Source organism: Strigops habroptila, chromosome 1 (genome assembly GCF_004027225.2).
Source record: "Strigops habroptila isolate Jane chromosome 1, bStrHab1.2.pri, whole genome shotgun sequence".
Taxonomy (NCBI): domain Eukaryota; kingdom Metazoa; phylum Chordata; class Aves; order Psittaciformes; family Psittacidae; genus Strigops; species Strigops habroptila.
Genome location: NC_044277.2, coordinates 52,085,851 through 52,110,612, shown reverse-complemented (window position 1 = coordinate 52,110,612; position 24,762 = coordinate 52,085,851). Strand labels below are relative to the sequence as shown.

The following is a 24,762-nucleotide window of genomic DNA, read 5'->3' as shown; positions in this document are numbered from 1 at the left end:
GCTGGCAGTCTCTGTCCTTGGGAGAGAGTGCCATGATTCCTTGCTGCATTTCAATAAATCTCATTCACGTTTGGGATCACATGGCCTTCATTACCTTCTGTGCTAGGGTGCCGTCAGCACACTTATCCATCTTACACTTTTTGAAAGCATCAGAGAATACTGGACACATACATGCATATTTCAATAAATAGATCATAGAACTCGCCTTTTTAGCATCACACAATTATTACAAAGAAGCATGCCTGGCTGGCATACCTGGTCTGTCAAACTGGTTGTGAGGAATATGAGGTTTGCATTTTGTTTCCTAACAGCAGTGTTTCCAGTGAACAAGAGCATACTCTGCAACAGGCTGAAGTGCTACAGGATTTATCAAAGGACCATAATTCTTCTCAGGACTGGCATTGTTTTTCGTAAGTTTTTATGTACCTCTGTGCAATTTATAGCAATGACCAATACCTGCCACTTACATTTTAAAGCAACTTTAAAAGAGGTGTTTTCTAGCTGCAGAGGAAGCCTATCCTCATGTCTTCAGATCTGAAGTGGTTTTGAACTGGGAGTTGACAAGCTGTGAGTCATTCTTTCCAAGCTGGATCTCTTTAGAGATTTAGAGGTTCTCGAAACATTTTGACTGATACATCTATATAGATACTGCCTCCATTCCAGATGGCTAGCACATGAAAGGATCTTTTCAAGAGCTGAGATACTGTGCAGTCTGCCTTTTCCTTGCACTGGATCTCCCATACAGTTTTGGAAGGCTGCAGTATTGAGCAGTTGATGTCTGTCATGTCTCCTTGCCACTTCTGGGTGAGAGAAAGATCTGCAGTTCCAGTGGGATGGCTCATTCTCCCTTCTTGCTGCTTTGTTGCTGTGCTTCCTGCATCCATGAACACACGGCAAGTCCCAGCCTGTTCTGACACTGGTAAGTGCTTGGGAGGAAGGGGAACTATCCAAACACCATGTAAGTGCAGTACAGCCATTCTCAGGACAGGCAAGAGCTTTAATGGTGTAAACCTGCCCACTGGCAGTACTGAGAACAGCACTAGTAACAGAGCAGTAGTTTTACTCACTTTTTAACACCCCAGTCCTTCCAGTATTGGTATCTTTACCACAAGGAATTACTTTCTCCTCACAGCAGTCATTCTTCCCCAGAACAAATGCACCATCACCACTTTTGTAGCAGCAGACAGAGAGTGAATGGCAGGGCATGCCCTGGGCTGCAGAGGAATACTGTGACAACACTGAGTACTGCAAGCCCAACATTGCCTCTTCTTCATACAGCAGGGAAGTTTTCAGGTTCTGCATTTGTACATGTGCATTTTTAAACTTACAATTCACCTCTTTTTATGTATTGGCACGGCACATTTGCTATTGGCTGGATCAACACTAGATCACACAATTAAACGTGCTCTGGAGGTAGCTCAGTATTTACAAGAATTAATTTGAAAAGAGGCTTAGTTGAAGGCACACAGATGCCAAGAGATATTAAATTAAACGAGATTTTATCATGTATGTAATTATTTATTGAGCTGAGAATCCATACAAGGTAAACAAATGTTTACACTATCATAGAGTAAGCATTTCCAGGGCTTAATAAAAATGATTGTCACTCACTGTGCTTCACAAAAAAATTCATTTTAATGAATAAATAATTTGATGAAATCAAAAAATATTTACAATATAAACAAATGAAAAAGCTTTGGATATATTAATCTGAGCATCCTGTATTTTGCATTTTCTAACCGTATTTCTATCAAGATTCTCTCTCTCTCTGAAATGGTACAAAGTGGATAGAAATTACAACTCAACAAAGTTAACATGATTTGGTACATGTCTTTCCATTAGTTCAGATAAGCTACATATGACTCATTTATTATGCACGTGTTAGAATACAAATATAACTAAAATAATATATTATCAAAATGCCAGACAGCATTCTCCACAGAACAGAAATGTACACTAGGCTGTGACAATAACTGAGAATCACAGGCAACGAAATATAACAGAAAAGTACAAATTCCTTCATAAGAATATAATTGTGCTCTCTTATTTACCAGAGGACTATGCTGCTTCACCACATCAATGGCTAGGTATGAATACAGTGTTCAACAACTGCCACGTGGTTTGGTGTATGTTGGTATGAGTGTCAGGCAGCGGCATTATAGTGGAAAACGGGCAGTGCAAGCAGTTTTAGAAACATCTTTTCGGGCTCTTAAAAAGAGCCAATTATACAAAGCAGTATAAGCATAACACTGAGAAGTCTTCATCTCATTTACACAGGTATCATGAAGCGACTTGCTTTGTTTGTGGTGCTGAAAGGAGGAACTTTGTCTGTGCTGTTTATGCAGTCAGCCAGAATTCAAGTATTCCAAAGCTACTTCATAGCAGAATTTGTATTGATCCTGAAAAATCAAAAGAAAACCACAAAGTGAGTTATCGAGGGGACTTAATTAAGGGGATCAATATTTCTCTTCTGTTAAAATTATTTACTATCAGCTGTTGTCAATGGGAACCAGTTTGCAAATTCAATTTATATTCAGATAAGAAAATCTTTATATTAACCAGACAGCAGACACTACACACAGTAACTTACGGTACTGCTCATATTAGATGTGTATTTAGATGCTCTAGTATACTTCTATGAGAAAAATCGACTACACATAAGCAAATTGACTTGCACGCCTTCTGTCATCTGTCAAAATGCTCAGGTAGCACTTCACCAGAATTGGAGATATTGAAATTCTTCCCTGGAAGTGTCTATTTTAGAACAGACCCAGTGCTTAGTACTTCCCAGATTGTTAACTTCTAGTTTAATGTCATTCATACACTTGCTACATTTCAGGGTAAGAGCTGGTTACTGTTCCTCCTTTATATGCAGCCCAAACCCATGCTGAAATACTGTCCTCTCCCAGTGTAGTAGGCCTGTGGGATCAGGCCTGAGCTAAATTAATTGGATTCGCTCCAATTTACTTTTAGCAATTAATGGTGATGCTTAAGTTAGGCTTTTAACAGCTCTTAACATTTAAATGAAACAAAAAAGCTGAAAGAAATAGTAGCCATGGGTTCCCCGAATCGAAGGGCTCTGGCTACTAAAAATGCAGTTTGGAAATACCTGCCAGTTTTATGACTATATCTGCCACTGAAATGCCTCTTTCTCTTCTGCATATTAATTAATAAAAGATTACTAATCATATGCTGTCATATAGGAACAATAACAGACTTAGCTAACAGACAGCACTCAGCCTTCACCTTCCCAGCATCGCAAGTAGGAAGATTACAATTACACTTAAGATATATTCTCATTTTCATCAAAGCAGGTATTTTAAAGGATTAACTCTTTTGGCCTGTACTTGTGATTTTGGGTCACATTTTAGCTGAGAAGAGAGTCTACCTTAACACTTAAGAGACAAAGTAATATTACAACCATCAGAAAGCCATTAACAAGCATGGACAATTTCCAAGTCCTTTTGTGGAGAGTTGTCACTTCAAAACAAATCTTAGGAGCATGTATCACCTAAGCTCTGAATGAGTTGTATGTGAGGTTTTAAGATCCTGCAGGGTTCCATAAACTGTGTCTTCTTCAGAATGAGAAAAGAATAAAAAAGAAGGAAGGAAAGAAAGGAGTATTATGTAAATTATTCCTTTTCTGCTTTATTGCATATGTTTCTAAATAAATGAAAATTATGCTATAACTAAATAACAGATCAAAACCAAGAGATCAGCCACTCATCCATTTCCATTTTTCCCATGCTTAGTTTATGCTAATTTACTGATCCAGCAGAATAACTGTCATTTTTAGTAAACTGAATACCTGTCTTAAAGAGCAGTCATATATTATTTCCCACTGTATTCACTCATGTATGTCCTTCATATGTTTTTATTATTCACTTGATGGTGGATATTAAAAGTCTCTTTATATTAGCCACCTTCAGAGAGGTATATTTATATTTTTTTTCTGGGACACGTATTGGTAGGTCCAATAACATTTATCACAGAAGGCTTTGGGCACTCTGTAATAGACACTTTGTAATACCACGTGTTACTTTTCTATGATGGCTGAAGAATTTCATAGATATCCATACTGTATGGATGTGGCATTCAGATTTTTACACTTGCAGAAAAACCAAGGGTTTCAATGAAATTAAGAGATGAATCTCTAAGTATGGACTGTAAATATTGCCCTTCATCTAGTCAGAAAGTGCATAGCAGGTATTGATAAAGCAGTCTTGAGACTGTTTTTGTGAAATACTATTATAATTCTGAGTATTTCATCTTTTACCACAGAATTTTACAAAGGTAGATGAATATTACTGTCCTCATTTTTCAGATATGGAAACTGAGGAAAAGACATGTTAATATAGGAAAGGTCATAAAGGATAAAGTCAATAACAGATCAGGAAAAGAACTCAAGAGTCCAGATTCCCTTTCACCATGAAACAATCTACATGGAAATTGAAACCTTGCTAATTCAAATATTTGTTCTTACAAAGTAGCAGACCAAGACTGAAGAGATGTGGTTCTAACTCTACTTTGTCAGTGAATTACGTGCTAATGGGAAAAATCCTGATCATCCCCTGCCTTCTTTCCTCTGTCTGAAAAATAAGGAAAAAAATACTGATCTCCTTCACAAGTGCTCTGCAATCTCCCAGTGAAAAGGCCTTACACGGCCTCTCAATGCCATTCAGACATTCTCAATACCATCCTTAATTTACTAAAAGCTATTTTTATATTCTAAAATAATACATTTAGCCTTTGATTATAAAAATTCTCTGTTGAAAAATGGAGACCACTGCCTGACAAATCTATACCTGGAGAACAGTCACAAATGGGAATTTATAGAGCATTTTTCTTCCACTGTACAGCTTCACACTGGTAATTTTCTTTTTATTTATATAAAATAAATGAATAAGAGATCAGGGAGTTCTGCGGACTTAAGCTCTAGGAGAAGGGAGAACAGCAGGCCTGCCAAGTCTCTATCCAAACTATACTATCTGAATGAAGAAGTAGGACGTTTTTCTTAATATCTAGGAAGTGAAAATGTATGGTTCTCAGCATGACGATTCTCTTCATAAGAATATAAACTAGAGGAAGAAGAGGAGCCAACTAAGCTGCCCCCTTCCACCATGGCAAAAGCTTGATAGTTTCTCACTGATACAGTGTTCACAATTCCATATTGCTGGCTCATGGCCCTGTGGTGCTGCTTGTAAACTCCCTCCTTGCTTTGCACAGCTGGCAACATCTGGCTTTTTTCCATGAGCCTGGCCAGAGCAGGGCCTAGGAGAGGGTCTGGAACTTCACAGTTAGGCTAGATGGGAGCACTGCAATGGAGGATGTTGTGGGAGCTCTTGTTTGATGGGACAGATAAGATGCAGTGATGCGTGTGGTGGCAAAGTGGATATCCCTGCCCATCTATACATGAGCCTGAAAGCTTCATTCTTCCCAACAGAAATTCCTGCTTTCGGCCCATTCTCTAGTGTGTTTCACACCCAGATCTCAGTAGCTCATCTGAGAGAGGGATCTCTCTCAAAATTACAGGAGGCTGGACTAGCTGCGAGACACCTCCTGGCTCACCCTGGGCACCCTGTAATGTTCAAATATGACCCAAATTTGTTTAACCAGAGCTTTCAGAAGTAGCTCAAATTTGGTTAGCATCCCTGAAGCAATGCAGATGCTGCCTTCTCCTGACTATGATGCTAAATCGAATACAGCTGCTTCCTAAGCAGTCACCTCTACAGCAGGATGTTGTAAACCTGTGTCTTTTATAGCCCAGGCTTCAGAATAAGCTACCACACTTCACCCATCTCCAAGTACAGAACTCCACGCTGGAGTGTAAGAACCTGCTGGTTTAAGCTGGTTCTGCAGCTTTTCTGGCACGGCAGCTGGCACTTCAGCAATGCTCCATTAAAAGGAAAAAAAAAGACTCATAAAACACTCTCCAGGAAAATAATTGCACGTGGCCCCTTGTTTCTGAACTTCTTTAATTTTTCTATGAGATAGAGCAACCATAATTAAATGCAATATTCTGGATGTCAAACTGAAATTCATAGCTTTGATAAATATTAGGCGATTAAGCTATTTATAAAATATATAATTTGAAAATCTGGCATTTCATTTTACATAACTATTATTTCTACCATGCAAGGGCTGCTCTCCACTTGGCTCAGCCTGCTAGAAAAGAAAATTAATAAGGATGTTCGGCTGAAAGTTTAAAACTCTTAAAAAATTCAAATGAACAGAGACAAAGTCTCCTTGGGAAGAAAGCAGTGTAAAAATACTCTTACAAGTGAAGTGACTTCATTATCCCCTTTGAAAATGACTTGCTTGCTTTGTGAACAACTCCCACTGCAAATCCTGGAAATCTTACTGAGTCTTTTGAGAAAAAGGAACATCTTCTATTTAGTGATGCACTTAAAAAGCTCATACCAGAAGGTCCACCATGTTAGGCTTATTATTCCTTAGTGTCTTCACAGCGTGGAATACGTCAACAGCCCTCTGATGTCGAAGCATTTCACAAACAATACTGATTGCACAAAATGTCCCACTGCGGCCACCTCCATTCCTACAATAAGAGAGATAAAACAGCTCAGTTGCAATTGACTCCATATTACAAGTTTGTACAGCATCACGGATGGCTACAGAAGGCATGAGTAGTAGGAAGAAACAACAGAAACAGCAGAACATTCCTGTTCTCGAAAGCTGCCAAACTTTAGGCAAAACACAGTTTTTAATTGGAATTAATGGGCTGAAAGACCTCAAAGCTATGATTCAGAATTCAACAGGCTGAAAGCCTGGAGGGAATTCAATGGCTGAGTTTTGCACCAGCCTTCAGTGAACATTTGAGACAGCACAAAGAGGATGCTGAAATGAGGACAAGGTGCTTTTAGATTCAACACCCCTTTGCACTGTAAACACACAAGGTTGCAATAAGCATCCGGCCTGGAAATACTAGAAAGAAAATGGATATTTGAGTTCTTTTACTCCAGATCTTTGTGCTTTCCTCGTGAACCAAAAGGCATTTTGGAGGAACAGCAGAAGTTCCCAAAGTCTCATTTGTAGGAGCCCTTCTGGTGGCTGCACATTTGGCACGGTACTAAGTGGTCCTGCCACCTTCCCCTGGCAGCAGGCAGAGGGGCCGGCTACCTGGCAGTGACTACTTTTAAAAGTGTATGTATTCCTCTTCCACCCACAGTATCAGAGGATGAGAACCCGAAGTGACTTGCTAACAAAGAAGCCAGGCAGAAATGTTCATATGCATAATCAAATACAGTATTTAATAATACTTTATCCCTGGTTATTTTTAATCTTCAAGAGAATCTTTTTCTTTCTGGAAACCCTATTATTTCTACAGCTATTCTAGGCTTTAGGCTAGAATCTTCAGGCTGTGCTTCACCAAAAATAATAAACCTTAATAATTACCAGAGTGCAGACTAGTTAGGTAGCAGGTCTTTCAAACCAGCTTTGCAAATGGTTGATTTTCAAAGGAAGATACAACGTCGCACATCTGTCACATCCAGGCAGTATGAAAAGAATGCTCTATGCTGCCAAAACATTGCCTGATATTGTGGGACTCTTTGAGAATTTTAATTAAAATAAAGTAATTTAAAAGGATTATATTAGAGCTTTTTCTTTCTTTACTGCCTGGAAGTGACGCATGTGTGATGTTGTACAACTATTTAATATCATCAGCCACCTCAAAGATAACAGTAATTTGCACTTCAAAAGGGTCTTTTCAGCTAAAGATCTCAAAACATTAATTAATCACACTGCACAATGCTCCTTTGATGAAAGTATTATTATCCCCATTCTACAGATGGGGAAACTGAAGAGCAATGACTTGTTCAAGGTCAGCGATAGTGGGAATTATTAATACACTCTTCGATTTTCCTCCATCTAACATTGGGTCCCAACTTTCGAAAGTGTGTTAGTGTGTACTTTTGCCATTAGCATGTCCTTTTTCTATCATGGAAGATGGTTAGAGGAAAGAGGGATACAACTTCAAGCACTGAAGACTCAGTCTCAAAAGATTGGCTACTGCTGAGGGCAAACAGTATATGTATAAGTATTAAGCCATACCAAAAGAAGGGTGATGGCAGAGTGGATGAGAGCCAGTGCCAGTGGAGCACAAAGGTCACAGGAGGACAAAAATATATACATTACCATAGAATCATAGAATCAACTAGGTTGGAAAAGACCTTTAAGATCATCAAGTCCAACCATTACTCCAGGACTGCCAAGACCACCATTAAACCATATCACTAGGGCCTCATCTACACGATTTTTGAACACTTCCAGGGACAGTGATTCCACCACTTCCCTCAAAAGGCTGTTCCAATACCTGATTACTCTCTCTGTGAAGAAATTTTTCCTAATATCCAATCTAAACCTCCCCTGGCGCAAAAGGTAAAGCAATTACATCATCATAACTGGTCTATCACGCCACGTTTATTGCTGTGCTTTACGTCTGGAAGAAGAATCATCTCTCCAATACTACTTATTTTTACAGTCCTTATCTGTAGAAATAAAAGGTACATTGCTCTGAAGGTAAAGTTTTGGTTTACTCTGAATAAATATGCACCTTTTCCATTTGCAAAAGTCACTGGACATCTTTATATTAAATAGAGTTAACTTGTACCCATCATCTTTTCACAGGGTCTCCCAAGGGACAGAGAAGGAAACTCATGAATCTACATAAAAAATTATACAATTCCTCTTGTATTCAAAGGTTTTAAGTAAGTAGTTGCATTATTTATCCATTCCCAGATTAGACCTCTTCACAAATCTTTTAAAACCTTTCACAAATTCTGTAACAGTATTCCCTCACTTTCTCTCTTCTGTTTCCAGTACTTACAAGCAATGTACAACTGTGCGTCCCTCTCCCCCATTATATTCTTCCTGCCACTTCTCTACTTGGCGGATGAGCTTCAGGAAGGAGCGTTTAGAAACTGGAGTGTCTCTGTACATGGGCCATCCCAGGAATTGGAACTGCTGCACCATCCGATAGCCATCTTGGGGCTGTATAGATTCAGACAATAAGCAGGAAAAATAAAAGCATTTTCTTGGGTACATAATTGAGATATTTGCATCAGTGAGGGAAGTTGTTCAAGAAGATCACCGCTGACAAACTACTGATGTAATTTCAACTGCCCTTGAGGAGTTATGACTTTTAATTTCCAACAGAGGTATTAGAACAAGAGATTTTATAGAGAGTGCTATGCAAATAGACTAGACTAGCGCAATGGTACAGCTGCAAGATAAAGCAAGTAATTAATTAATACCATAGCAGAAACTTGGTAGTAAAGAGGAAGCCGCAACACAACTTCAATTATATACCTTTGCTTTTTATATGCTTCAGCATTTTCAAGAATGCTTGTGTGCTTCTGTCTTTCTTATATAAGAAAGGTCAAAACCTCTCAAGATGTTTTGAAGCAGGAAACATTTGAAAACCCAAATAAAACCTTCAGATGCTTCTGCTTATAAAAAAATCTAACTACATTTTTTTTTATTGTGTGCTACCGCAGCAGTCAGAACCCCTCTGGTGAAACGCTACTGAACAGTTGCTTTATGGTGATTTAAAATAAAAAAAAGGAGCATAGAACAAGTGTTAGTGGCAGAAAATTACAGTCCTTTGAAAAAAGCATAATAAACACACACATGAAAACTGTTGTTGTAGTCTAGGATTTGCCACTTTCACTTCTGTGCAAAGTGAGGGCATTTTAATGCCACTTTTAAAATGAGCAACACACAGAAATGTTGACATTACAATTTTTTCTCTAGAGTAAGAGGTAATAGAGAGGATGTAATATTAACGAGATAAGGGAATAAACCAAAGTGGATGCAGCATTAGGTATGTTTTCCAATGGGCTTTGTCTGCTTTATGTCAAAATTTGGAATCTACTGATTTCCTGGCCAGTTTCTTTCAGCTGACGGCCCTTCTTCCCAAAGCACATCAGCCAGACCCAACTCTTACTAAAGTTCACATTAACACTGCTGGAGATTGTGTTTTTACATTGCCACAATTACTGTGAATGCCAGGCCTTCACAGTATTGAAGAAGTATCTTGAGGCTTACAGTCTATTTCCCTGTTTGGATATTTGCATGGTTTTGGGTGTGCTTCTGGGGCCTTTCACTGTCCTGGGAGCTACTGGATCTCAGGGCAGTGCTGACTCTTCAGCAGGAAGTGCTGCTAATTCCTGGCTATACCTCTTTGGTGACTGATACCAGTCCATTGCAAAAGCTCTCTCCATCTGGATGGGAAGAGACACCTGGTCTGTGGTGGAATCTTTTTTCCACTCAGCTTGGAAGACAGGCCTTTTTAGTCTTCTGTCAATTTTGTGGGAGCATAAAAGCTGGATATGAGAACATATTTGTCCCTCTGAAGTGTGGGATGAAGTGCTTACATATATTATGAAGTGTGATCAGTGGGACAAGATCTTTGCTAAAAGCCTGGGACCAGTACTGACAAAGATGCCTAGTATTGGTGCACAGCTTTCTTCGCATGGCACAGAATACAAATATGCAAGATGGCTAATTTCACACTGTTGAAAACAGCACTGATTTCGGCATTTCTTGGCTACCACACAATCTGAATACTGCATTTATTTCATTTGCATTTAACACACTTGAGATATGCATTAAAATATTTTTTAATTACACACAGAAGGCTTTTTTTCTCATTGATGACGGTGCGACTCAGTATTGCACCATTGCTTTCAAATAAATAAGCTGAAAAATGAGAATGGTTTTATGTGAGTTTAACTTTCATTTTTGTGAGTTGAGTATGGTCAAATCATCTACTGAAAGAGAATTGTTTTGCAAATAACATCCTTACTCTGGCTGCATTATAAATTCGGAATATCCGGCTGATTATGTCTTCTTCTAAATCAGCTGATACAAACTCCACCTGAATAGGACCGTGTCGGTGTACTCCATTTTCTGGCCAGTACTGAGGACACAGCTATAGAAGACCACAAACACAAAAGAACACAGTTAATCACTTTGAATTTCTTGCTGCCTCAGTATACTTTTCTAGATTTTAATATGTGCTACATTTATTACTGAAATTCTCACACAATATCTTTATAAAATTCACAGTGCACCGTCTTCCACCAGTTCAGAGCACTCTGCTTTTGCTTGTGTGGAACAAGTTTAAAAAAATGCCTTTTCACTTAACTGAACATGCTATTGCTTGCTGCTATACTTGCCATTCTCATATTTGGAGTAACACATCTGACACTCAACATCAATTCTGCAATACGTTATGACAGGACAGAGGGGTGCTGTCAAATATCGCAGTCAGTATGAAGCTGAAAGACCAAAGTCCTGGTATCCCCAACTGTTCTGAAAAGTTGGTAATAACTCAAACACACATCAGAATGTGTGCTTTATACTATTAAGGGTGTAGCAGTTCTCAAATCTCAGGAGTTAACTTTCACATCTGTTTCACCCATGACTGGTAATACTGGCTAATACCAGCACTGCTTTACATTCTGCAATAATAACTGCTCAATATCATCTTACGCATGGTACCTGAAAATAGTAATTATGCTTTCTTTAGTGCTCAGAAAACATTACTTCTAGATATCTAAAGATCACAAAGTAATATTAACATTATCTTGCACAGTTTTAGTGTCTAATAATATCACAACGCCTTAATCCAGGAACCAATTATCATCTGTGTTAATACTTTAAAGACTAAATCACCACTTTGCAAGGAGGTTTTTGAAGCCAGACTCTGCTTGTCTGTTTTTTTCCATAAAAACCCTAATGATTTTTTTTTTTTTTCCCAGGGATATTTAGAGCAGTTCAAGCATGTAGCTTTTGCAAGCATTCACCAAAATTAAGTATGAACTCGTGAAATTTTGTTTGCTTGCAGAAGCATTGATGTCATATTTGGAACTTTAGTTCATTCAGTAAAACAGCTGTGGTCTTCATTCTGCTGCATTGCTGCTGGTGATCCAGAGCTGAGCTGACAAATCACATTTACTCCAGATGTTGTTTTGCATTTCTTCTAACGCTTAGTCCTCAACAAAAGACGTTTAGAGATGACTATATTTTAGTAAAACATAATCATTTACTACATCAATTAAAAAGAGAACAGGATCTGATTTGCAGGAGTTCACTTTAACAAGTTAAACCCAGAAATTTTGAGTAAGAAAGTATTTTTTTTGTTTATTTTAACCCCCCCTCCATGATTTGGTCTGCTGAGCAAATTACTTTCAAATATTGTCTAAATATTACATACATTTTTAGTATGAAATATGCTTGTGTACAGGGTAGCAACATGCAATGCATACAACTAATGCAAATGCCAGTGCTCAGATCGTTTAACGTGCACAATTTAGGACATGTCTTTCAAATACACAGGAATACTGTTCAAACAGATCTTTGAAAAATGCTTAAATGATAATAAGCAGAGCAGTTTGCTGGAGCTGTTTTACGAAGCCACAATTTCAGGTTCTAAAGAAACCAAAAGCATATAGGTCTCTGCATTTTGCATGCTAGCAACGCTCTTTAAGTCAGAGTCACTGTGAAGGGCTGAATTTCATTTCCCAATAGAGCATAATAATCCACATGAATTGTAATAGCTAAACAGAACTATAAACACTCCACATATACATAAACAATAATGATAACTCTGATTATTAATAAATATTAACATAATGCATGTTTTTAATAAGCTCTGCCCTCTCTCCACTTCTGTGCTCTGAGGGTTTTGAGATTTATTCCTAATGAAAAGATTGTTACTCACATTAGAGGAAAAAGGTTTAACATACTGTGGAGGCAGGTGCATTAACTGCATATCCCAATAGCTTTTAAACCCTGTGAGGCTAATAAATGCTTGAAATAGCCATGCACTATTGTCAATTCAAAACACAGCCCACAAATTAAAAAAACTCTGTAGAGCAGCACCTAACAGTCTGACTCCCTCGAGTCTTTCCTTATTCACTCAGAAAATAATCTGAGGCTCATGAATAGAAGTTTTGTCTTTCATTTATATTTTTTTCCCTGTAGACAGTTAAGGGCTTGGAATCAGATATCAGTCTTTAAAATAGTGTGTGGAATTCCTACGCATTCCTTTGAAAGACAAAATGGAAGATTACTATGTTTTAAAAACAAATTCTTCATGTTAAAAAGAAGTAACAGGAAACATTTTTCTAAGCGTATGCAATAATCAACAAAGCTAAAAAGATTCTTGATCATGTCAAGAATAAAAATGACATGTGGTCTGCTATAAAAAATAACAATTGCTCTTAAACCAATAATTAGCAAATATTTACATATTAAGAATCCAGATTACTGCTGTGTTATTCCAGCAGATGGCTGGTGCAGTTTGTTGGAACCAAGGAAATTATATCTGTGTAAGAACTTAGAATTGCACAGTTGTGAGCCAGGCTCTAGGACTCTCAGTGATTAATGCTAGTGATTAAATTGCCAAACCAGTAGGTACGGTTTTTCAATTTTCTAAAGAACATGTACAGCATGCACAACTCTTTTGTAAGGTAATTACATTCCCCCATACATTTCATTGCCCTGTTTTCTCTTCTGAAGGATGTTCAGTCCCCAGTCTTGTTTAGTTCCTATCTCCCTGCTAACAATGTCATTCTGTGCCAAACAACAGATTTGTACACCGGGAATACCTATCCCCTGGTAAGCAGACCAAGGTCATAGGCCTGTTTCAGGCAGGCTAAGGAATAGCTGTTGGCTTCTGTTTACAATTTTTGGCTATTATTAGTGTGTTTCAGATGTGGGTCAAAATTCTACAACCATCATTTTTGTTTTTTAGCAGCTCTTCTCAAAGCATGTTCACTTATCAGAATAAATTATGGGTATACATACTTACGCGTGTGTACATTAACATTTTGGTAGAGAAGCTGCTGATTGTCTGATTTATTCCTCTTTCTCTAGATGTATCTAGAAGCTACAAATCAATCTTTTAGTGTGTTAGTATTTAAGGTTGTTTTATAAAACTAATTACATCCTAAAGCTGTTCTGAAATGCTGAGGCACTAGCACTCTTTTGAATGGACCAGTTTTCTCGACTTACTTGTGCAGGATCCACATCATTCAGCATAACGAGTGAAGTGCAGTGATAATCTAGGACCAGTCTCCAGAAATCTTTGACAGTATTTGGTAATGGATGCTGCGTAACTATAAAAGCTGATGGTTGCTTGTAGCTCTGCAAAGAAACATCGAGTTCGTGAGAGGAATGGTAAGAGGTAAAAATCCATTTTTCCTGTCATAGCCCCAAAACTTTGGGACTGAAAGTATTATTTCTATTTTCTATGTAATTAATGCATTGTTTTCAGCTCTTTCCTGAGATGTTCTATGCTTCAAAGTTAATAAACTGTGTTTGGGCAGAATACAACTTCTGCAGATGTTATACTTCTGAAATTCATTTTATGCTACAGGCATAGAGTCAAATAATCATAAGTTTTTGCCTCCAATGCAACTACTACAAATATCTGAGCAACAGTTTTATTTTGAGCTGTTAATGGACTGATTAATCTTGGCTGTCTGCACTTAGCTGTTAATTTGAATGATGCCTGTGACAGGAAATATCTAGTTATTTTTCAGAAATATTGTTGAAATTCTGTTCTATCTGACAGCAGTAAGGATACCCAAGGGATAAATTTCAGTGCTTTTTGTTTTTTTTAGTACCAGACTATGTCGTTGACTGAGCTGTTTGGTGGAACTGTTCCATTGTGGATCTCGTACTAGCATTTTCACTTACATTCTCCTGAGTCCTGAAGGCCAGCGTGGCTGTATTGGGGTAATTGTTGGAGGGGCTACTATTGCCTTCATTAAGGAAGGCAGGGAAGCTTCCACATGCCTGCAACTGAAGTATTTGGTAACACAACAGAGATACAATCTTATCAGCTATTTGCATCTTTCTTTCAGAGACAGTCACTGAAACGACCACAGAAAATTAATCCAAAGTGTTCTGGGGTACAGATGAAGACATGCAAGACTTCAGTTCTTTGTTTTGGTTTCAGCAAACTGCAACCAGCAGGTATCGACACTGCTGGTGCATCAGTCAGCTGCCTTCTATCTTACGGGTCTTTTCTTGCTGGAAGTTGCATGCAGATGACAGATGCTCGAAGGGCTCTCCATTACTACCTCAGTTAGAAGCCCCAGTAGGTTTTTTTAAGGAAATCCATTCTCAAATTCATTCTGACACTGAATAATGACAATTATGCTTTTTACCCCTTTTGCTTGAAGTGTACTCTAAAGGCTTACATGAGGTGAACCAACTGCATCTCAGCTGATGCAAGTGGAGAGGGTGAAATGCATCATCTTGCCTGCTGGAGAGGGAGTGCTGAGTTTTTAGAGACAGGGACAAATGTCTGCTTCTGTTCATCAGTGCGGAGACATTACAGGAGCCTCGCTAGGGTGCTTCAGGTGGAAAGAAACCTCCTCCCTCGGAGCCTTGTGCCCAGATGCGCTTTTAGATGCAGCTCATCATTTCAATAGTGAAGAAGGGAAACATTTTCAAAGCAAGTATTGCACTCTTCTTTCTGAGCATACTTAATTTACAGAACAAAACAGTACTGAACTCTCCAGGAAAGAAAACAATGTAATGGCAAGGTTGAAAAATTGCAGATCAGGGAAGCTCCATTCTAATATGAAATGTTGTTGACCTACCGTGAGAACCTAGAGAGGTTGCTTAAACTTTTGTTCTCAGTTTCTCTACATAGATAAACATAAAGATAATACAGCTACTTTTTCAGAGGAGTGTTTTGAACTTAGGCTTATTTTAGGAAAATGCTTTGAGAACTGGGAAGGAAAGAAATGCAAAACCTGCTATAAACTGTTATTACTCTAGCTTCACTTTTCAAAAAGGCCATTTACAGTGTGTTCATTCTTTGCTAACCTCTGGTTTCTTGTTGTTTATGTGTTTGACAACCGTAATTACTGTAACTCTAAATTGTCAAAGATAGGCTATAAATATCTACAGACTGTAAAGGCTGTTTAAGTGTCTTTTTACTGATATTCTATTAGCAGGATTAGAATTACCATAGATGCATTAGAAAAAATAATCCACACACACATGAAGAGGAATCATTCACTCAAACAGAAATAAATTAAAAGATTGAAGTAATGGCTTGTGTACTATCTTGTGCTGACAGACAATAATTTTTTTTTGTTAATTACTGTTTAGATTAGAAACAAAGGGAACTGGAATATTGCTGCAAACCTTATTATCCTATTTAACTGCCTTAGTATCTTAATAGGTAACTCTATTTTTCCTAGGCCAAATGGTTAAAAATTCAAGCACTAGGGAGAAATCCAGACACACATAATTTATCAAAACTCCCTGACTTGCTCTCTGAGCATGGCTTTGAACCTTGGCTACGACATAACGTATGTGGGATCCTAAATGTACTTGGGAGTTTAAAGATTTTGTGCCATGTTTTTGGAAAACAAGGTAGAAAGATTTCAGCTTTCTTATGCTGACTCCACTTTCTGGCATTGCTCAGTTTGGAGGGCTGCTTATTCCCTTTTTATTATTAATGATGTAGTAGAGACTTACATCCATCAGTGCAGCATTAATGTAGTTACTGCTCTCCCCATCTATCGTTATGAGGAAAGGCAGGCATCTGTCTGGAGGCAGAACATCCATACAGCGATTCTTTTCATGATTTCGTGGTAAAAGTGCTATGCTGCAGTCTTCTACACGCAGTGTCGGAGTCACCATATTTAAAGTCTTTCAAAAAGAGTAAACAATACAACAGAGACATTAACACAGCAGTGAAAGCATCCCAAAATATTTAAGAATAGATCTGCTCAGCATTCAGTTTCAGTGGGAATCAATATGCAAAGAAATGAAAACACATCACAGTCAGCAGGGTTTAGAAGCAAAAAATCCTGGAAGCATACAGATCTGAAAAATAACCTCAAAGACAGCTGCAGAATAACCTGCCTTCTGAAGAAAGGACAGTGGAAGCAATTGACATCTCTTGAATAGGAAGAAGATTTTACTACTTCCCCATTGCATTCTTTTATGATTTACCATAATTCAATAACAATTAGTGACATGTTATTTTCCCTTTTTTGCAGTCTTTCCCTCCCAGGTCCAAAATTCACATGGTTATAAGCAAGCGCTTAAGCAGAGGTCTTTAGTATACCTGAACTGCAGAACTTCTAGGTAATGCTAGCCACAACTTACCCTAAATTCCTCTTTGATCTGGCTGGAGTTAGTTTGAGGATCCAGTTTATTCATTTCATAGTAAGCAGACCTAACTTGAGAAGCTGGAATAGACGTGTCCCCACAAAGACAGGCTTCCAGGATAGCATCGTGGATAAACACATACTGTTCCTGGTAAAGGAATTAAGATACTTACTGACATAAAAGTCATATGCTGTTAGTATTTTGGTAAATAAACAGTAACAACTATTATGGTTGCCACTAATTCTCTCTGACTTTACCAGCATGGAAGCAAGACCAGAAGGAACAACAGCAGTTCATAAAACTTCATTCCACTCATTTAGAAATTAATATAGAAGGATTGACTCAAACTAGTTACAAGTACAAACAGAAGTGCAGTAAAACTCCAGAATAAAACTCAGAATGTTTCTGGTATTCCCATTCCTCTGCACAGTTCTATAGGTGCTATCACATAACTGAGACTCAATAAGATGTACTCCAGAATGAATCCTTCCCAGAAAGGAAATACTTATGATTTTCCTTTTTAAAAAAAAAAAACATTGTGAACCTTAAGTGCAGCATAACTGTGCGCTTATTTGGCAGTGGCTCTTCAGGTCTGCACGTAGATATTTTTTCTGCTTATGACTGAATAAACTACGTTCTGGATGGTGTCAACCACAGAGGGGCCCTAGCTTTATGGGCCAGAATAATAGTTTCTCTTGCAAAGCATAAGGCACTATTCCAGTAGATTAACAATACCTCGGTCTGCACCATGTTAACTCTCCGAGATCGAAGCTCTCTCACGCAATTGTATATGTCTACAACACCTTCTCTTTCTGCCATATCTAGCATGATGTCAATAACAATGAAGCATCCAGTTCTGCCAGCACCCGCACTAAAGTAAAAGAAGAGCACAGTTAATGTTCAGCAGTGTATTGGAAAGCTTAAAGAGTAAGGGTTCATCTTGCAGGTACTTGATCAGTGGGATGATTACTGAAATTGAGCCTTGCATTTGGGCATTTGCAGGACCTCAGACTCAGTTTTTCCATTCTTGTTTATACTTTAGGTATTAAGTTATTGTGGGTAGAGCTCCGGTGGCTTCAGCAACCTGTGTGGGGATTACACAGTGCAGGAGAAGCAAAAGTACGTCTGGAGTATAGTGAACAATGCAACAGAGGGATTTCTGTTCTACCTACCTACAGTGAACAACCAGAGGGCCAGCATTTGGTGGGCTCTTGGATTTGACCTGCCGTACAAATCCCAGCAGGCCTGTCGCATGGTATGGTACACCGTGGTCTGGCCAGCCAGTGAAGTGAAACTGCCGAATTTCTCGAATCTCATGAGCACCTCTCTGTTGAAAAGACAAGGGTTGAAAAACAAACTGGAATGTGAAAGAAACTGGATGAGTGACTTCGTAAGAATGTAACTTCAAAAGCCTGAGCCTTGCTGAAAAGCATCCACCCCCTACCAATACAATCTGTACAGACTGTTGGAGAGCTTTCTCAAAGCAGAAGAGCAAGTTCAAAGGTTACATATCAACTGGTTTCAAAGCCTTACAACAAAAATGAGTAATTTAGCACTAGCTTGCTTAGAAACTTTTAGCAACAAGATAGATCTACGTCTCTACATTTAAGCACTAGGCTGCTTTGAAAACTGTGGCCTTAAGATGCAAGCCATGTTCACAGAACAGGTCAGCAGCAAGGCCATGAACATACAGCACAGATGACATTTTTTTCCCCACTGCTCTCCATAGGAGTTTTGCTGCTGACTTCAAGGAACTATAGCTTCAGCATAATTCTCCTTATTGGTCTGAAAAACATAGTGGAATAGGAAGAAATCTTTTTGCACCTCCAATCATAGTGTCTGTGTTTGTAGCCCTCCACATGTTCACCTTTCAAGTGTCTTGCCACAGTCTAGAAGGACATGGATATGGTGAGACAGGTAATCAAAAAGCTGATTGTTTAAGTAATTTCCCATATGAATTTCTGGAGCAGCCTGAATATTAGAGGTGTGTGTGCTAAATTTGGTTTTTTTAGTGCTTGTATTTCCTCTTCCCTGTCTAAAAATGTAGCTGCCAGTATTTTATTCTCATTAGAAATCCACAGACCAGAGTCCATCATACATATTTTGTAAGCAAACAGCAAAATTATGACATATCATGTCTAAGCTGGACTAAATGTCAATGGTATTAATAAATGGTGGTTTACAGGTTTTCTTCTTAAAGATGTATTACCTGTCTTGAGCTAGTTTGCATATAACAGGTCTAATTCTCTCTGCATAATGAAGCAGTATAAACTTCCTAATTTTTTGCTACTATGCAAGCTAAAAGAGTCTGGGATTTTCAATGGTTGTGAAATTTTGGCCATGCTACATGACTGGAGTGGGAGTGGTTTATCTTGGAGTCCTGATGCTCTGATAGCTCAGGCTGTGGGTCTGTGGAGTCTGGGTATCTGCTCAGAGGAATATCCACGTTCATCTCCCTTAGAAACTATGATACAAAAAGGCAGGCAAGGGAGAAGATGAACAGTATATGCGACACTGATGTAGACTGAAATCACACCCTTGCAACAGAAATGACCTTATGTCCTAAAAAACTATTTAAGAACATATTGAAACTCAGGAATAGACAAAGTAATTTGCATTTTAAGACAGTCTAGCAAACACATTCAAATACAATTTGGTCCCTGTACTCTGGGGATTTCAGAGTGTGTTAGTTAACGTGTCTTTTTGCTACTACAAGCAAGGCCTCCAACTCCATAAATAGCTGTGCGTAGGTGGGGTATCCATGTCCCAAACACTTTTATATTGCTCGTAACAACTGCCCACAATCCCCCAAGAAACAAAGATCCCATACAAAAAAGCAATGTTATGACTATACAAACTGAGGACTGAAATGAGTACCCCACACAAATTCTTAGTGCTGCACACAGACTTGATTTTCAAGCGATTTACAAAAAGTAAACTGCCCCTCCAAAATAATGTGCCCAGCTCTTGCACAATATGTACACAGGATATGTCCTATATATCTTCTGCATTAGTTTTGAAAATGCTGTCTGTCATGCTGACTGCGTTTTTGTCTATCATTGGTAACACTCAGCTGCTTAGAAAAGGTATTGCATATAGGGTACTTTTATAATGGGTTTGCTTATTATGCCTACAAAAGAATGATTTTCATGTCTGTAGCTTCCCTGCTGGTTTCGAGACCCAAAATAGCAACACAATTGCATGAATCATAAAAGCATATGCTCAGCTTGGAGACTGTATTTTTTGCTTTTTCTTTCAGCTGAAACAAACAGAAAGTGGTATACATTGCTAACAAACCCTAGGATGTTAATAAATGCTACAAATACTTATGGTGCTGCTCTGAGTAATTCATCTGAGTTAACTCTTGCACTGTAAAGGAACTGCTCCAGAGGAACTGCTTATGTACACAACATGAAGCATATCTAGGAAGTGGCTTTCAGAATCAGAGTGTAATTTTGGGTTCAATTTTCTTAGCATTATCCCCCTAATCCTCAATAATTACCAAATAGCCATTAAAAAAATATATATATAAAAATAAGTGATCAATTTCTCCCCAAACAAATCAACTTCTAAATTGTACCTGAGGAGTAGGTATGAGATGTTCATCCACAAATAGAAAAGATGTTCAAAAGGGACTTCTGGAGGTCTTTAGTCCAACCTCTCACTCAGAGTGGGTCTATGGTCAACATGAGATCTATCTAGCTGAGCCTTGATGACCTCCAAAAATCACAAGTTGTGGAGATTCCACAACTTTTTCTGAGTAACCTGCTCCAGCACTGCGCTGCCCTCCTCCTGAAGGAGTTTTCCATTGCAAGTCCTCCATGCTGCAACTTCTTGGCTGTTGCCACTTGGTTTGCTATCTGCTACCATTGAGAAGAATGAAGAGAAGAATTTGGTGGCCCTGATTTTCTAAACGCCTTTGAAGCAGTTGCAGATGAAATAAGATATTCCTTACCCCTCCTCCTCATCTCTACCACACTGAAAAAGGCCAGTTCTTTTAATCTCCCTTTCAGCTTATATGTCCTACATTCTTAATAATCTTGGGTGTCACAGCCTGTACTGACACGTGGGGCTAGTCCACCAAAGGCACAGAACTTAGCATTTTCCCTTGTTGAATCACTAAAGTTTTTGTTGGCCAAATCTTCAAGTCCAAAAGAACCGAGGCTCCAATCTTCAGCATTTCAACACCATCTTTCACTTAGTATTATCTGCAGATTTGGTTAGGGTGCACTGTCTCTCATCATTCAGCTTGTATTAGGCTGAAAAGTGTAAGTTCCAGTAGATCAGAAACATAAATTTAGGAGAATTATGGTGGAAGAGATGTAGAGACTTGACCTTCCAGTACCATTGGAAGAGTTAAAAAATATGGAAAATAGGGTAAAAACAACAGTACTTTACTTAAACTACACTGATGCTGCTTTTAGAGGCTTACTGAAAAACTACCAACTATTAAAAAGCAGTGTCTAAATGAAATCTTCTCAGATGGAGATTTTTTTTTAAGAAATAAAATGTTTAGTGCCTTTTATCTCTATCTGTTCTAATGCACTTATTCAAGACAGTCTGGTTATGTTCAACTGTAAAATCCTCTAGTCTTTTTTTCCAGTCCCAGTTAAGAAGTGAAAAGCTAACATCAAAGAATGGGCTTAAAATTTGCAGAATAGAAATCAACCAACTCTTCATCTACTTCAAAGTGTAGCCACCATTTCTCATCTGTTTATTAAAAATATCTAAATGCACAGAAACAACAGGCTTGAATAAATTCGATGTACAGTATGTATAGTGGTAAACATGATACAATATTTCTGTTCATTCAAACCACGTAATTCTATTATCACTACCCTCAGGTTGCTGTATTGATGCATATTTTAGTATTAGACTGAAGAATAAAACAGGAAAAAAAAACCAACCCAATTCCTTTGTTACTATGGATATATGTACAGAGTCCCTGCTGGGTCGTCTCTTTTTGGCAGTTTCATCTACCTGGGTGCAGGATTCTTTGATGCTAAAGATTATGTTCTTCAAACCTGCAATTGAATACTATTTCATCATTTGACAGAACCAGTATATCATAGGTACTGCACCTAAATCAAAAGGAGTTTTCTTAGCTAATTAGTTGAAATCTAATGGTGATACTGAGAGAACACCACTTCAGTGCTCCATTAGGAATATCAAGTCTTCCGAAGAGGCTCTTTCCTTGTTGTTCTGCAACTCAAATGAGTCTTGATACATACAGTTAAAACATTTCTGTCATTTAATGAACTCTGAGTAAAAGCCATGAATTGACACAAAATGCACGACACACTTCAGCATTGACTGGCCCTGTTTGTTCTTGCTTTCAGCAAGTACCTTATTTGTTAATTGCATGTTGTCCATATATAGCTAGCTGCTTTGGGAGAGCTATAAGATCTAGTAAGCATAGAACAAATTAATGGCATTATTCTAACTATCAGTAATACAACATGCTGATTTGAATTCTCCATATAAAGATGATTCCACATGAAAAGTGAAATTGCATTGAGAAGAAAATTAGTCTGTTACAGCTATGCCACTGCAGACCAGGAACACATCGTCCCAACAGATAACAGTATTCTCCAGCATGGACTTCTAAATAAGGGTGCATGCAGCCTCTGGTACAGACAGAAATGATTGTAGGGAACATAAGATAGGAAAACAGCACGAATGTGTTTCTCAATTGATTGCTGGGAGGGAGGCTTCGATTTCTCCCAGGCAAGGAACATCACTTTTTCTAACTCAGGCAGGGGCCAACAGTGATGGAAAGCACAGAAAAGTTGCTGCATTGAAAGAAAAAAACCAGTTTACCATAAGAGGGCGGTAGTCGTATACCCAAAAAAATAGCTATGAAACCAGGCTATCAGTCAAAAGATTTAACTTTTCTATGTTGAATTTGTATATAAGTAACTTAGGCAGATACCACTGTATTTAAGAAAACTGAATTTAGAAACTTACCTTTTCTACTGCAAATGTTCGAATCACATATTCAGCCAGGAGCTCTGTTTCTATTAGGGTAACTTTAATGTCTTTATATATCTCTGTGTCATCTGGCCAGTATTTGCAGCACTTGACCTTTAAAAAATACAAAAGAAATTAAGGGTCATTTATTTTAGAAGGTTCATGCTGAATCTATTCTGTTTTCTGTGAAATGATTTCTGTTTTAAAATGCAATCATGTGCAAAGCAGTCACATTTTCTGCATGTGAAAATGATTAATGTTTAAGGGACATTGCCTCTTCTATTTTTAAGACAGCTTTCAGAGTTGCAGGTGAGATTTGTGTTCTGGCTGGTGAAGTAAGGCAAATCTGTATGGAGCACAAGGGACATTTATGCCCTGCACAACTCAGACTGTCTGCTCCTTTCCTGTGGTTTCCAATGCAGGATGTGCCCAGAGGGACAACTACCATCAGAAGGCTTTTTCCCCAACCTCTAGTTGGTGACTCATCTCAAAAATATCTTCCTATCTTAAAAAATGAAAATGTGTTTTTCAGACAGGAAGGATCTTCTCTACTGTTAGGAAAGTATGTTTTCTCAGATTAACTTTGCAAAGGAACTGATGAGAAGTCAAATGGCGAAACTCAACACTTGAAGACAAGAGATGTGTTTTATGTCTGAGCTTTAACATCAATTCACTAGAGGACCCCAAACACTATGGGTAGGACCCATCTCACTTAGCTCAAACCAAGACGAGTAGCACTAATGCCTTCTAAAGGTGCCTTTATTTTTGTTAACTATGAAAAGAGTTCAGATGACTGCCTCTGCCTAGGTGTTTGGCTTCTTGATGGCTGAAGTCAGGTGAACTGAATTCCTCTTTCCCCCCTACTCATTTCAGTAGGCTTCTGGAGCTCTGCTCTTTTGGCAGATTCATCGTGGGATATGGAGACAGAAAGAAGGTGGGTTTCGTGAACTGTGTTTCAGATTTTCTGAGCCCTGGTGTGGTCTAGATGGGACAGACTTTACACTATTTAATGCATTCAAACAAGCACTATTATTTCCATTATTTTTAGAGTAGGGGTTGTGGGCTCTGTATATGATGATGTAGATAGCTGACAGACTTAAGAACTTCCCATTTATGTGGACAAGGTGGTGGGCGGGGAACCTAACACATTACTTCTATATATCTCTTTTATTCTGCTCTACCATGGTAATAGCTATGCTATCACCACAGCATCTGGCCATCGTCCAGTAGTGCAGCACGTGCTAGAAGTAGCATCTGTTACACATCTGCTGCATGGAATGGTCTCTCTTTTTCTCTCTTTCTTTCACCAACGGGAAAACTTAAAATGCATCTTTTAACATATGTAAATCTAGTGGCTTACTTAAATATACACTTAAATGGGTTGGGTAAAAAACCCAAACACTTAAAATATTCAATGGAAAACTGATAGGAAAATAAAAAAAATTAAACTTCACAATGTGTAGAGTATTTCTCAAACCTATTTTCATGCCAAAATATTTGGATTACTATCATGTCCAGTTTTGAGCAAAAGGTAGGACTGATGAATGTGTGTGTAAGCATACAGTGAAAACTGTAATGCATGATTCCAATGATATACTTATACAAACTCCAGGTTTGGTTTATAAG

General features: G+C 38.3%; 1 protein-coding gene across 1 annotated transcript in view; it reads right to left on the bottom strand.

Annotated features, from left to right (window-relative positions):
* Positions 1-1,497: 1,497 nt before the first annotated feature.
* The window catches only part of PTPRM (protein tyrosine phosphatase receptor type M), a 443,651-nt gene continuing 420,386 nt past the window's right edge, over positions 1,498-24,762 (bottom strand). Inside the window, exons 24-33 of the mRNA XM_030477498.2 lie at positions 23,134-23,250; positions 18,339-18,493; positions 17,902-18,037; positions 17,164-17,313; positions 16,528-16,701; positions 14,041-14,172; positions 10,826-10,951; positions 8,846-9,009; positions 6,421-6,556; positions 1,498-2,399 (exon numbers count right to left, since the gene is read on the bottom strand). Of these exons, the coding sequence (XP_030333358.2) occupies positions 2,346-2,399; positions 6,421-6,556; positions 8,846-9,009; positions 10,826-10,951; positions 14,041-14,172; positions 16,528-16,701; positions 17,164-17,313; positions 17,902-18,037; positions 18,339-18,493; positions 23,134-23,250 (1,344 nt within the window). The 3' untranslated portion in view covers positions 1,498-2,345. The remainder of the gene's footprint in view (positions 2,400-6,420; positions 6,557-8,845; positions 9,010-10,825; positions 10,952-14,040; positions 14,173-16,527; positions 16,702-17,163; positions 17,314-17,901; positions 18,038-18,338; positions 18,494-23,133; positions 23,251-24,762) is intronic.